The following is a 13,668-nucleotide window of genomic DNA, read 5'->3' as shown; positions in this document are numbered from 1 at the left end:
CCACCCTTTGCTCTTCCTTGTATTGAAAAGACGGTAATCATGAAAGCAAATCCCGCCGACGCTTGGCAGGATGGAGTCCCTGAGAGGAAGTCTCTACAGCCCTCCTGCTACCCTACCTCTGGGTTCAGGCGCACGGGTGCCAAAAGCCAGAAAACGAATTGATGTTGTGGTGACATCTAGTGGCCAACGAAGCCACTAGCTCCGCCTGCTTTGCCCCAGGAGTCCCACTGTGTGGTCCACCGGGCCTTGCCCACGACAAAACACAGGAGGGAGGATGGCTGGTGCCCTTGTACCTGTCAGAGGGCCTTGTCCCCTCAAGCCACATGCCAGCCTCCTGTCAGAAGACCCCCTCCCACACCCACGCTGCGGCTCCTAAGAAAAGCTGTCTCCCAAACCACCTTCCTCTCCTCGCTCCCCCGTTAAAAAAAAATCCCTTCCACACCCTTTTCCCAGCTGAGAATAAAGACAGAACAAGCCCGTGGCTGGGCTGCAGGGGGTGTGTGAACCGACTGCCTGTCTGTAAAACGGAGCGCCTGTTTGTACGAGCTGAGCACTCTCCTGGGGACAAGGTCTACAGCTGGCACCAGATTTGTAAGTCTGGCTGGGGGGTTTGTCCATTTTGTTTATCTTCTCAAAGAACCAGCTCTTCGTTTCATTAATCCTTTCTACTAGCTTGCACCAGATTGTCAACGGAATCCCTGGCCATAAATAGTTAAAAACCACTGAGATAGAAGGAAAAGGATCTAGGCTTAAAAAAAAAAAAATACCAGCAACAACTTACATTTAAATAAGAAACACTGTGAGCCCAAAGTCCCAGAAATATTTTACTATCAACAGGGAGGTCTTTCAAGGAGGTCACTGAGCTGGATGTAATAACGGAGATATTAAGAAAGTACAGGGAAAACGGCGGCTTGTGTCACTGCGTGGTATCCACTGGATAAGTGATGAATTTTTTAAGTTACGAAAATTCACGGAGATCCCTGTAAACTGAAGGTCTGTTTGGAGGCCTGGGACATAGATAAGACCCAGAGGATGAAAATGGATCTGAGTAAGTGAAGGAAAGGAGAGGACGTTCCATGTGGGGCTGTTCGGGAGTGAGCGAAGGCTGAGAGACCAGAATGTGGATTCCGGGTTTAGACGGGAGGCACTGGGGAAGACAAGGTATCCGCCTCCAGGGTGGGACTCCCAACCTCAGCAACCACCGGGGGACCATCGCCTGGAATTCTAACTCGTTGGGGTGGGACCTGCTCCTGCTAAGTTTCAGAAGTTCCCTGGATGACCCTCGTCATGCTCACGCTCAGCCAGGGCTGAGACGACTGCTTGAGCAGGTCCGGGAATCCAGTCTCCCTCCCACCCTCAAACCTCTCCCTCAGTCTGCGCCTCTGGTTGAAAGGCTGACGAAGAACCAGCCGTCTGAAGACTTGTGATCGTGCTGTTAAATAATAGGAGACAGGCTTGAAGAGGAGGAATGGGCCCATCTGTGAAGGATCTCAAACACCAGGTTAACACCAGCATGCTCATTCACCCAGAGGATAAAGGAAGCTCCGAGATAAAATGTTAGCTGCTGTAATACAGTACGGGGGTGGGGGGTGGAGAGGAAGCTGCACATCACATCCCAACAGCCAAGCTGGGGGCACAGAAAACCACTCCCATCGGTCAGCTGGCACTGATGGACACAGTGAGTACTAAGCTCTGAATTTGGAGTACTAAGCCCTGTATTCAGAGTACTAAACCCTGTATTAGGAGTACTAAGCCCTGTATTCAGAGTGCTAAACCCTGTATTAGGAGTACTAAGCCCTGTATTCAAAATGCTAAGCCCTGTATTAGGAGTGCCCAGCCCTGTATTTGGAGTACTAAGCCCTGTATTCAGAGTACTAAGCCCTGTATTAGGAGTACTAAGCCCTGTATTCAGAATGCTAAGCCCTGTATTAGGAGTACTAAGCCCTGTATTTGGAGTACTAAGCCCTGTATTCAGTGTACTAAACCCTGTCATTAGGAGTACTAAGCCCTGTATTCAGAGTGCTAAGCCCTGTATTCAGGGTACTAAGCCCTGTATTAGGAGTGCTAAGCGCTGTACTTGGAGTACTAAGCCCTGTATTCAGGGTACTAAGCCCTGTATTCAGAGTACTAAGCCCTGTATTAGAAGTGCTAAGCCCTGTATTCAGAGTACTAAGCCCTGTATTAGGAGTACTAAGCCCTGTATTTGGAGCACTCAGCCCTGTATTCCTCAGGACAACAGCCATGACACAGCGGCCCAACAAGTGCATCGCCAGCAACTTAAAAGGAGCTCATAAAGCTTTAAAATGCACAAAAATGCTTTATAAGAAAAATACCCATGAATTTAACTACTTCTGGGAGACTCTGGTATAAGAAGCCATTACATCCTCAAGGAATGATCCAGAAGGATTTTCCTGCACAACGGGGAGTTTTAAATTTTGACTTTGAAAGAAGGAAAACTATTCCAAGTCTCTTCTTGAGAAATCATCTCTTTTTGTCTCTGTAGCATGACGTGAAATAATTACCAAACGCAGCTCACACACTATTAATTGAACAAAAGGAGTGAAGGGTTACATGAAGGGACTGTTTCTCATTTATGGTTTGGATTGCCGGTTGATTTGAAAAAAAAAAAGTCCTGTGGTGCTGGCTCATCTGTAAATTGCTGCCAGGAAAAAACATCTGCCTTTCATTTGTGAAAGGCCTTCTGGCTTTGGTCATCCCCCTGCTGATTACACAGCATCTTCTTACAGGAGAGGCAGCCAGGCGGAGCGAACCTTTACTCTCTGTGCCAGCGCTCAACCAGCAGAGCTAAAGCCTCCATCCAATTTGGCTCTTCAGTGGATACAGTACCAGCTTTTACTTGAAACCCAGACAGACTCAGTGGCCCACTACCTCTGGCAGGCAGAAGAAAACAGAAACGTCGATGTGTCCATAAAGCCAGCAGGGCACCGTACAAGCCAAGATGCTCTAAACAGGTCCATCCATCCAGAGGACCAGTGACGGGGACTCTGCAGGCTTCCTGCTAAGGGGACTGCTTGTTGCAAGTGCAAGTTCTCCTCTTTATAAACGGACTTCCTCCTTCTTCTCAACATCTAGTAAAAAACCTCTCTCCCTTGCCCAGCTGGGTAGTTCTCTTAGCCATTTTTAATGGGCTGGATTTTTTAACGGTTGTGATGAAAAGGATGAAGATGTCCCAGAAGAAGAGATGCTGGCGAAAAGCTTCACATTAAAGGAATTCTCAGAGATGGCATTTGATGACATTGAAAGCAAGAAGGATAAAATGTTGGGAGCTGATCCCAACTTAGAAAGGCGTATGACAGTGTGCCACTGCATGGAAGATGCTACTGCGTGTCATATGCTCTATGACTGATGAAGAAGGCAGGCCCTGTTCAAATGACTCTTGATAAGCTTTTTACAAAGAAATGAAACACTGATTCTTAATGTTTCAAATTACAATGTACTAAATAAATACTAGTTTCACTATTTTTTTCATTTCACTAAACATCTATAACTGACAGTGAAAGAATTTTTAAGTGTCTGACAAAAATTTCTAAAGGTCCTAGGACAGTGGCTGGCCTGGTGGCACAGCGGTTAAGTGTGCACCTTCCGCTTCGGTGGCCCGGGGTTCGCAGGTTTGGATCCTGGGTGCGGACATGGCACCACTTATCAAGCCATGCTGTGGCAGGGGTCGCACATATAAAGCAGAGGAAGATGGGCACGGATGTTAGCTCAGGGTCAGTCTTCCTCAGCAAAAAGAGGAGGATTGGCAGCAGATGTTAGCTTAGGGCTCATCTTCCTCAAAAAAATAAAAAAGTAAAAAAAAAATAAAGGTCATAGAACAAATCGCAGTTTTTCCCATTGGTTAAAATCACTGTACACGGTTTTAGCTTGCACCGTCATTCTTACAGTCCTGTGCCATCATGCAAAGCAAGTATCGTTTGAAACGGTTATATACTATTTCATTGTATGAACATGCCATAATTTACTCATTTCCCTATATAAATGGTTTCTAATTTCAAACTATTTAAGATGATTCTGTAATAAATTTTTTAAAATAAATTTTTTTAAATGGGCTGGATTTTTAAAAAATGTAATCACTAAATATGGCTCTAAACGCTTTCATCTCACAATCAGCATAACCCTGAGAAAGCGAGTCTAAGATATTTCCCTCTTCCCTGCCTTAAGAATTACACATTATGTCTCCAACCAAGACAACAAAGAGGAGCAGCACAGCCTAGTGGCTGGTAGGAGAGAAACAAAAGCAAGCATCCATGCTCCTGGGTCGCCTCCTCACATCCACCATCTGGGCGGTAAACTGAAGACACCGCATCCCTACAGATGCGACAGGAATGAATTCACCCAGCCTGCTGCTCTGTGTCTAACTCATCTTTCTCTGTAGCATCATAAGATTTTGTTTTACAATACTAACTGAACTTGCCAAAACTCACTGCCCCAGAAAATACGTTATATTGGAAAAACTCTTGTTATCTTGTGAGTTTACTCACAGAATACTCCACTTCTGGTCACCAAATGTGTACGGTTTTTTTCCCCCATATCCGTCAAATCTCCAACACCAGCTGGGTGTCCTACAATTCAACTCAGTCCTGGAGAGAGTGTCAGATCCCACAGGTTAAAGGCTCAGTTCAACAAGACTGCCCTCATTGTCAAATGCCAATCACAAGTCGGGGTTGTCACCTGTGCTTCTGACTGACCGCCTATAAATCGGAGGTCCCCAGGATCCCCTCCTTGAGCTCAATAATTTGCTAGAGTGGCTCATAGAAATCTGGAAAACAGTTTACTTACTGTATACTGGATTACCATAAAAGGATGCAACTCGGGAACAACCAGAGGGAAGAGATGCATAGGGCAGAACACAGGGGAAGGGGCTCGAGATTCCGCGCCCTCTCCAGGGCCACTGCCCTCCCTGAACCTCCACGGGATCATCCAGCCCAGAAGCTCTCCAAATCCCTTCAGTTAGGGTTCTCTAAGGAGCCTCCATCACAGAGGCAGGATTGATCAAATCATTGGCCATTGGTGACTGAACTCAATCGCCAGCCACTGCCCCCTGGCAGGGGAGGGGGCAGAAAGTTCCAGCCCTCCAATCACGCGGTTGGTTCTCCTGGCAACCAGCCCCCAGTCCTGAGGTGCTTTCCAGAAGTCACCTCATTAACATAAACTCTGGTGTGGTTGAAAGGGGCGTTTTATAAATAACAAAAGACATTCTTTTCACCTTTGTACTCTGGAGCTATTTCAGGAACTGGGAACAAACACGAAATATTAGAACAAAAGATGTCCCTATAGCTCTTATCACTTAGGAAATTACCTGGATTTTAGGAGCCCTGTACCAGGAACCATGGATGAAGACCGAATATACAAGTCTAGTTAAATCACCATATCATTATACAAACTGAACTTTGGAAAATCAATTAATATTTCCCACATAACCCACTGACATTTCTGGTAATGCTACATTGTTGTCAAGGCAACAACTCTAATTTTTAAAAATTGTAAGCTATTACACTGTGATTGTGTTGATACTCTGCGTCGTTAACCTTTTATTTAAGTGATGGTGGTTGTCTGCATGGGGGGGGGTCAAGGAAAAAGGTGTCTGCCATGTTTCACTAAGCAATTAATTATACTCATGCTCTGCCCAATTAAAACAGTATGTTTTAAACACTTTTTTAAGTGAAGAAGCATACTTAAACAACTAAATAAAAGGCTTCCTTATTTTATCAAATGAAACTGAAGATATCTAGCTTAAAAAATACTTGGATAAAAAAAAACTCCATTTCACCATTTGTGGCATGTTCATTCAACTTTTATCTTTATATTCAAGTAAGTTATTGTTTCTATTTTTTTAATCCTTACATGTTTCCTGTGGGTGGACAGTTTTAACAGTTTCTCTTCCAACTATAAAATCAAGGGTAATTTTGAACCTTTTAAAAAGTTGCCCCTTTCCTGGAGAAAACCATGTTTTAAGAAGGGATAAAAACATTCTTAGGAAGGTCATTCTTGATGACATTCCTTTTAAGGCAGGGACCTTGTTTCCATATACTTGTCTAAGTTTTAAAAATTCTTCTGGAAACCATTTTATAAAGTGAGGAAGCCTTTTGTCTTTCAGGTGACAATCTTCTACTTTAACTGGTTTCTACATCCTAACATGTTCACATATTAAACATTTGTCAAGTGCTCCACCTCATGCCACAATTCTCGGCAGAGAGCGCCGGAGGAAAGAGCATATCTACTTCTATTTCGGCTCCTTATCGGCTCTCCTCTGCCAAGGAGAGTGGAAGCAAGTGTGGTCAGAGTAACGGGGCTCCCTTGCACCTCGGGCCAAGTCTGGCAGCAAGAGCACACAAAAGGTAACTCGTGATTCAGGGCACAGGTGCTCAGCACCAGCTCCTCTCAGGTAGGCAGGACAAGAACCCTCACATAAGTGGGGCTGGAGAGGGAGGCGCAGAGGGTGGCATGTGCCACTGCAACCAGGTCCGTCACAATATAATTAAGCGGGGACTTGGGGGAGAAGAGTAGGTCAAAGGCAGCAGCTCACAGGGAGGGGTGTCATGCAAGCAGAGATGGGGAAACAAAGGAGAGGTTATCAGGGTCAGGTGTCCTGTGAACGGAAGGTACCGATTATAGTCTCCCAGCTGAGGGACTGGGGTGAGGGGTGTGGGGCAACCCACATCCAGCGCCACCTTCTCCTGAGCCCAGCAGCGTGCCCCTGCCGTCCCTGAGAGTCGTGTCTTGTGGAGAGGCCCGAGACGAGATCTGCGGCTCACATCTGCCCGAGGCAACCCTCCCTAGTGGCATACGGGTACGGGTGGGGTCGCCAGAGAGCTCCCAAGTGTGTTTGGGGATGGTTAACTGGCAAAGCACTGTCTGCAGGGCAGAATGCTGAAAAGAATCAGGGGAGAGGAGAAAAAAGGGGAGAGAAGGCAGAGTGAATGTCAGAGTAGGAAAAAACACACACAACATAAAAAAACAGCGCTTTACACGCACTTCCACACAAACAGAAAAAAAACCAAACCAGACTGTGCAAAAATAGGCTACTTTGTTCCTCAGCAAAGGCAAACTGGATTCCTGGAATAAGTCAAGGGTAACAAGTTCAAGGGGACCTTTCCTTCACTCTTTTACACTTAATTTTTTAAATGAAAATGCATGATGTTGATAAGGTTACAGTAAAACTGATAAACTCATAAATCCTTTGAAACATCCCTTATCACAACTTTTTCTGAATATCAGTTTGGCAATAAGAATCAAAGGCTATAAATACTGTCATAGCCTTTCACCCAGTAACACTCCTGGGCACTCAACCTTAGGGGAATAAATCCAGAGAAAGCTGTCTGTATAAAAATATTTGCTGCAACATTATTTGTAATAGCAATTTTTTTTTTTAAATGAGAGCTGGGGACAAACCAAATGTCCCCAGACAGAAGAATGATTAAGTAAATTAAGTTACAGCAACTCAGTAGAATCCTATGGGGTCATTAGAAACTGATGAGGATCGAGGCTGCCCCAGGAAGAAGCCCAAGGCGTCCTGCCCTCCGTACTGACCTATATCATCCTGGGGGGAGCCGGGGGAGGGCGGTGGGGGACATAGGGTGTCCTGACTTAATCCCATCTGATTCTTATCTGAAGTTATAGGATCACCCTATATATAACCAGACCCCACCTGCACTGATACCATTTTAATGATTTTTTTTCATGATCTTTCCTTTGTCTTGTAAAGAAATAACTCACATACCTATGCCTGATAGATTTAGCTCTGACCCTCAACACACTGCAACTCTTCATTGCCCATGGGTCCTGTCCCCATGCTATTCCATGCTATCCTCTGAATAAAAGAGCACTACTGCCAGAACTTGAGAGTCCAAGGAATCTTTCTTTCGATTCCTTGACTCACTGAGCCCGCATCAGAAACCATAAGTCTGAAGTGTATGTAGCAATGGTGAAAAATGGTTATGATACATTATAATTGTAATCTTTATTAACACCTCTACATGGCCGTTACTGCTAGGCAAATGCGTACACCTACGACAAACACTGAGAGGAAATGGGGGAACAGACAGTGATGTGGACAGGAACTGTAGAATTGTGGGTGACACTGCTTTCTCTTTAAAGTTTTCTTCACCAGTTTGTTGTTGGTCCCTGAAACACACTGTGGGTTTGGCAGGATGAGTGGTAGAAGCGGAAACACTAACATGAAAGCATGGAGGCTCTTAATAAGAACCTTTGAAACCGTTGATGAAAGCTTTCTTTTCCCTTCATCTTCCCACCTCTGTACAGCTTCACAGTGGCCTCACGCTGCTGCCTAGAAACATCGCTGTGCTGCCTCCTCAAAGCACCCTCCTGACGACCAAACCCAGAACCGCTAACCCTGCTCCCATCGGCCTCTCTCACCCCCATCCCTGTGCTTGACCGTGACCTCAAATGCCCACGGCTGTCCCCCTCTGCCCAGGCCTGGCCTGCCCCTCTTGGATCCAAAGAAGCAGATGTAAATAAAAGCCACAGCACACCGAGCCGCTGCTGCCAGGAGCTGACATTTCCCAGAGCACGCCAGTCCTTGGTCACCGGGCAGCAAGGCCACCAACAGCAAAGGGCTTCAAGGGAACGTGCTAAAACACTCCCGTGTGCAACTGCAGACACTCTCTTCCTCTCGCTCCCCTCTCCCCCTCCCCATTGTCCTCAGGGTCTCTGGGAAGCTGCAGGAAGATGCTCAGAGCCCGCTCAGCAGACAATAGGGAGGGGGGCGGGCTCACCTGCCACCGCACAGAGCACCTGCGGGTCACCCCCCTAGAGACAGAAAAGCTGCTCTCAGAACCTCAAGGAAATCAGACAATCCCAGCCCGGGTCCGTCCCAGTTTCAAGATTCCATGTGTGTGTGTGCGTGGGTGAGCTTTGAGCGGGTGACAGCTCTAATGAAGCAAAAAACAGCTTCCCGGGCCTCTGCAGACACCTTACAAGAACTCTTCCAGTATGGACTGGTTTGAGGAGCAGCAGAAAGTACTAGTTCTATAAGGTTTACGTCGAGTCCTGTAATTCTCCATCTTCAGAAAACTCTCCTCTTCAAAGAGCATTCCTAAGAATGGCCGTAATATCATCCGTGGTGTCTACTCAGCCACTTAGGAAGGATTTTCTAGAGAACCGACCACACCCCCTTACCCCCATTCACCCTGACAGTTTACAATCCCTTTGGAACCACCACAGTATTCGGGGCAGCCGAGGTTTGACTCCAGGCGAGCGCGGAGGCCAGCAAGGAAGCCACGCGTGTCTGTGCCTTTGTCTCTCACTGTAAGGGACTCACCCTCATCAGAGGCAGTGCGATCTCTTCCGTCACAAGGGTTATTCCGGGAATTTCCTATGGTGGGAAAAACATACACACAACTGCTCAACTTATCAACTACCACAGGCTCAAGCCTCTAGGAAGTGTCTTCTGCGCCCACAGAAGCTGAGGGCAGCTTCCAGTCTGCTAACCTCTACTTTAAATAAACCTTGGGGTTTACAAATAACCGTGAACACAGCCTATCTCTTACCTCGGGAAGGGAAATACTCTTTGAAGTTACGATTACAATAGTTGACAGTGTCTCTAAAGAAAAGGAGGGGCGATTATGCAGCAACACAGAACAAACAGAGTATCGTTTACACATTTCCACTTGCAGGATCAAGGGTATTAATAAGGGGGATATGTTCCATTTTTTGTACTCCTTCCTTCTTCTTCCCCTTCCCTTAAACATATCATAGTTGGCCCTGCCTCCCTAGAAGGAGCCAAGATTGATGAGATTCTTGCATGACTCTAGTGGAAAACTTGTCTGTACCTCATCCTCCGCCATAGTTTCGGAGAGAACAGATCCCCGTAAAGAGGGGAGGCAGCACGATCACCATGGCAAACGTGCAATTCCTATCAGGAAGTCCAAATTAGAAGAGTCTGCCAACTAGTGAGCATTAAAACAGAAATTTAAATAAAAGCATAAACTTCCAAAATTACCTTTCATTCACTGTTATTTTTAAAGTGTGTGTCTACGTTAGTTATGTATATTAGCCTCCCAACTCATAATTCGCTTTCTTAAAAAAGCAAGTTATATATGAGAAAGTAGTTTAGAAGTCGTCACGTAGAAATAACATCTGCTATTTGTTTAGAACTTAAATAACCTGGATTTTACTGATACACAATATTTCTCTGAAAAGGGGCATTGCAGCAATGGAGAAATAAATTCCTAGAACATTCAAGCAACTGAGCTCTCCCATGACAGTAAAAAGCCTGTGATCAGAAGCTACTGTGTGTGTCACTTATCACCACGCTCAGAAACAGAAACACTTCAAAGCAGCAGGAAAATCTCACCACAGCTTTAGGCGATGAAGAGCCTCTTAAGAAAGGTAAAACCGGCTAATTGTATGCATAGCATAATTCAGGATTATCAACGTGTAAGAGCACTGTATTTTCTAGTATCTTAAGAAATCCAGTTCAGTTATTTACAGAACTAACCTGCCGCCGTACAGAAGTGTGAAACTCATGTTTTCTATTGTGGCAAGTGTTTATTAGAGGTGTAGTGTTGAGAGCATTTGCAGAGTAGAGAAAGGAAAAGTAAAGGACTTCCGTCATGGCTAAAGATAAGCACAGACTCCTAGAAGTTCAGGATCAGACGAGACGTTTCAGGTAACCTACGCCAACCGCAAGAACTTGAAAGCCACGCGGCAGGCCCCGAGATCACTCAGGCCAGGATGGTTATGGCTCTGGGTTTCTGTCATTGTACGCCGTGTAGGACTTCCTGATGTCTCTCTGTGTGGCCTCAACAGCTCACCTGCCCAGAGTCATGAGAAATGCACCCGTAAAGAGGGGCCTGTCAGGAGGATACACTCACATGACACCCCACCTTTCCACACGACCCTGGGAACTAGACGTCCTGCTTCCACCTCCGGGCACAGCACACGGAGCGGGGTCGAGGAGGGGGGCGCGGGGGGGGGACACCCAGAGCCCCGGGTGCTGAGGGAGCAGGCTGAGTCATTTCCTGACTCAGGTGGTTGAACCTGCAAACTTCCTGCCACCTGACCACAGAGGCGGCGTGTCTATTCCCAAGGGTTCTTACAGAAAAAAGTGAGGGCCTGGAGAAGGAATGAGCTCAGGTCTTTCTCTGATAATTCTGCAGAGAGGCATGCAAGCTTAGTAACTCTAACAGTAAAAGATGAGAAGGGGTCTTGAGGAAAACGCTTCCATCAGGCATACCAAAAATCTAGAAATTAACCAAACGCACCTGATATGACTTTTTCAAGGACCGTATCTAGATAGTATAAATACAAAATGGGAAGTGTCACAATTCAACCCAGGACAGATTTCCCTATGTCTGCATTACCAGAATTTAATCTATTTTTCTAAATGCCTTTTTGATACAAGCTTCTGCCTCAGGGCTAGGCATGTAGTTCTAACATCTAAATATGAACAAAGAGGCAGAACCTTTTCCAGGGGCAGCCTGTACACAGTTTCCACTTTCTCATCTAACACGGCTCAGTTTACCGCACCAGGTTCAAGAGGAAATGCACAGTGTTCTAGTTCAGCTCTTCCAAGTTAAAAAGGAGGGAGTCTGGACCAACAGGAAGAAAAGGTTAAATGGAGTGAGTTTGCTTAAGATTACTGACTTTGGTTTGACATTCTAGAGTTATTACAGATTTTCTTTATAAAGCTGGGAAAAAGAGTCTTAAAGGTGCTAATCTACTAAGTAAATAGAACAGCTCGGAGTAACAGCAGTGGTCCAGCCATTCCTCACTTACAATAACCTAAGAAATATTTTAATCTACTTTAGTTGCTAAAAAAATAAAAATACCACTTGAAGATGATAGAGGCTTAGTTCTGCTTGGCGGTAGGAAGAGTGACATATACCCTGAGCTTCTCCTTCAGTTCTACTGTTTTATATAAATACCTTTGGCCAACAGCAAGGATACACTATTATTTTTCTGCCAGAAAACTCCAGCTCAGTTCCTTATCAGTCAAAACAGAAATGAAATCACAACCTTGGTCGCTGCGACAGGAATGTCCTACAGCTGACCCACAACTGTGAGTCAATTTTAATTACATAAGGAACACAAAATGTTAACTTACTGTATTCCAAGTGAGCACTGAGGAATACGGCAAAAGTTTATCCATGTTACCTGTCTCTGGATATATGCTCCAATATGAAGAAGCTGAGTAGATTTTTGAAAGAAAAAAAAAAAGACATGGCTTAATAAGAAGAATAAAGCAGTAGACATTATAATTTACCAAAAGAAGCAAACCAACAAAGGTTTTCATTGCCTTATCCTTCATCCTCAAAAGGCTAACCTTTATGGCTCTATCTACTGATTAAAATGTTCAGGTTCTGCTTTTTACAATGAGAATAATTTCAAAAATAGTTATTCGGCACTTGTATCTATTGAAATGACATTATACCACTTCACAGACAAACAGCCAACACAAAACTGAACGAAGTTATATCTTACTGAAAAAAAAATCACTAACAAGTTTACAGAATCAAGATTGTATCTTTTTTTCTCATAGGTCTCTGAACAGCCACAGTTTCTCACAAAACCACAAGAGAATGAAATTTAATTAGCTGCTGACTGCAATAGAGTAAAAAAAAAAAAAAAAAAAACCACTCCTAACCAGCATCTTGACAGATTGAGGAATTATCAATCTACTGCTTTCCCTTAAGCAAAAAGGTCAAGGATTCAACTTAACATGGAACATCGGCAACACCTACCAATTATAAATTCCTGAATGAGGTCAAATGAATGGCAGGCGGAGATGTTCTCAGAAATCCACTGAATAATCTTAAAAAAGCAAGAAGACAATTTTGTTGGTATTTAAATCTGCGCCTTTCCGTCACCAACAAAGAAGTACAATATCTACATGCATCTTTTTCATTCTATATCTATTTTGGAATTGCTTAAGAATATACTCACTTCTACACTGTCTTCAAGATACATGACACAAGACTGTGTGGATAAAACAGCATTGTAAATGAGGTCCCTTTCATACATCTTTTTAATAAATGTCCTTGCCTGGGATCCAAATAAGCCTTCCTCAACCCAATGTTTGTTTTTGCTAGAGGAAGCCATGTAACAGCAGAGCACCAGCCTGAAGAGCTGTGGGATACAGGAGGAAACAAACCAAACCAAGCTTGGAGGCAGCAGACCTGGGTTTGAATTCCAGCTCAGTCATCAGGGCGAACATTGTCTTACCATTCAACCTTTGTGAGCATCGCTGTACTGTCCTCCCAAGGGGTGGATAATCCCTGTTACGTCAACAACCCTCTCAATCTATCTCCATAACTATCCTCACCTGCTGGAGGAATGAAGCCCCCCCCCCCCGCCCCCCACCCCATCCACACCCCCTTAGAACTGATGGATACTCGAATGCTGGCCTAGCCACAGAGCACGCTCACATTTCTGCCCCTACTAATAAGTTGTTTTTATTTCCAAACCTATTCATGCAAGCTGTACTTATTTTCACAGTTAGGTAATTTAATAAAAATTACTATAAACAAGTGGAATATGGATGTAAAAAAAGCGTTGCGTCGATAAAAGCTAGAATGCTTTGGAAAGACTCAAAGGCGTGTCTCTAAAACACTAAAAAACTAGATGTAGGTGAGACAACTAGAAAAGACTGAGAAAAATTACCCAATATACACAGATTGCTTTGAA

The 13,668-nt window shown here is 44.7% G+C and overlaps 1 protein-coding gene across 9 annotated transcripts in view; it reads right to left on the bottom strand.

Annotated features, from left to right (window-relative positions):
• The window catches only part of GSAP (gamma-secretase activating protein), a 79,438-nt gene that overhangs the window by 21,713 nt on the left and 44,057 nt on the right, over positions 1-13,668 (bottom strand). For all 9 annotated transcript variants that reach the window (XR_011539378.1, XR_011539377.1, XM_070617036.1 and 6 more), the window contains 3 exons: positions 12,726-12,795; positions 12,089-12,171; positions 9,302-9,355 (listed from right to left, as the gene is read on the bottom strand). Coding sequence is in view for 7 of the 9 variants with exons in the window: in XM_070617036.1 (XP_070473137.1) it covers positions 9,302-9,355; positions 12,089-12,171; positions 12,726-12,795 (207 nt within the window). In the remaining 2 variants the exon portion in view is untranslated. The remainder of the gene's footprint in view (positions 1-9,301; positions 9,356-12,088; positions 12,172-12,725; positions 12,796-13,668) is intronic.

Source organism: Equus przewalskii, chromosome 4, assembly GCF_037783145.1.
Source record: "Equus przewalskii isolate Varuska chromosome 4, EquPr2, whole genome shotgun sequence".
In the NCBI taxonomy this organism is placed as follows: domain Eukaryota; kingdom Metazoa; phylum Chordata; class Mammalia; order Perissodactyla; family Equidae; genus Equus; species Equus przewalskii.
This window is presented reverse-complemented; position numbering and strand designations above follow the sequence as displayed.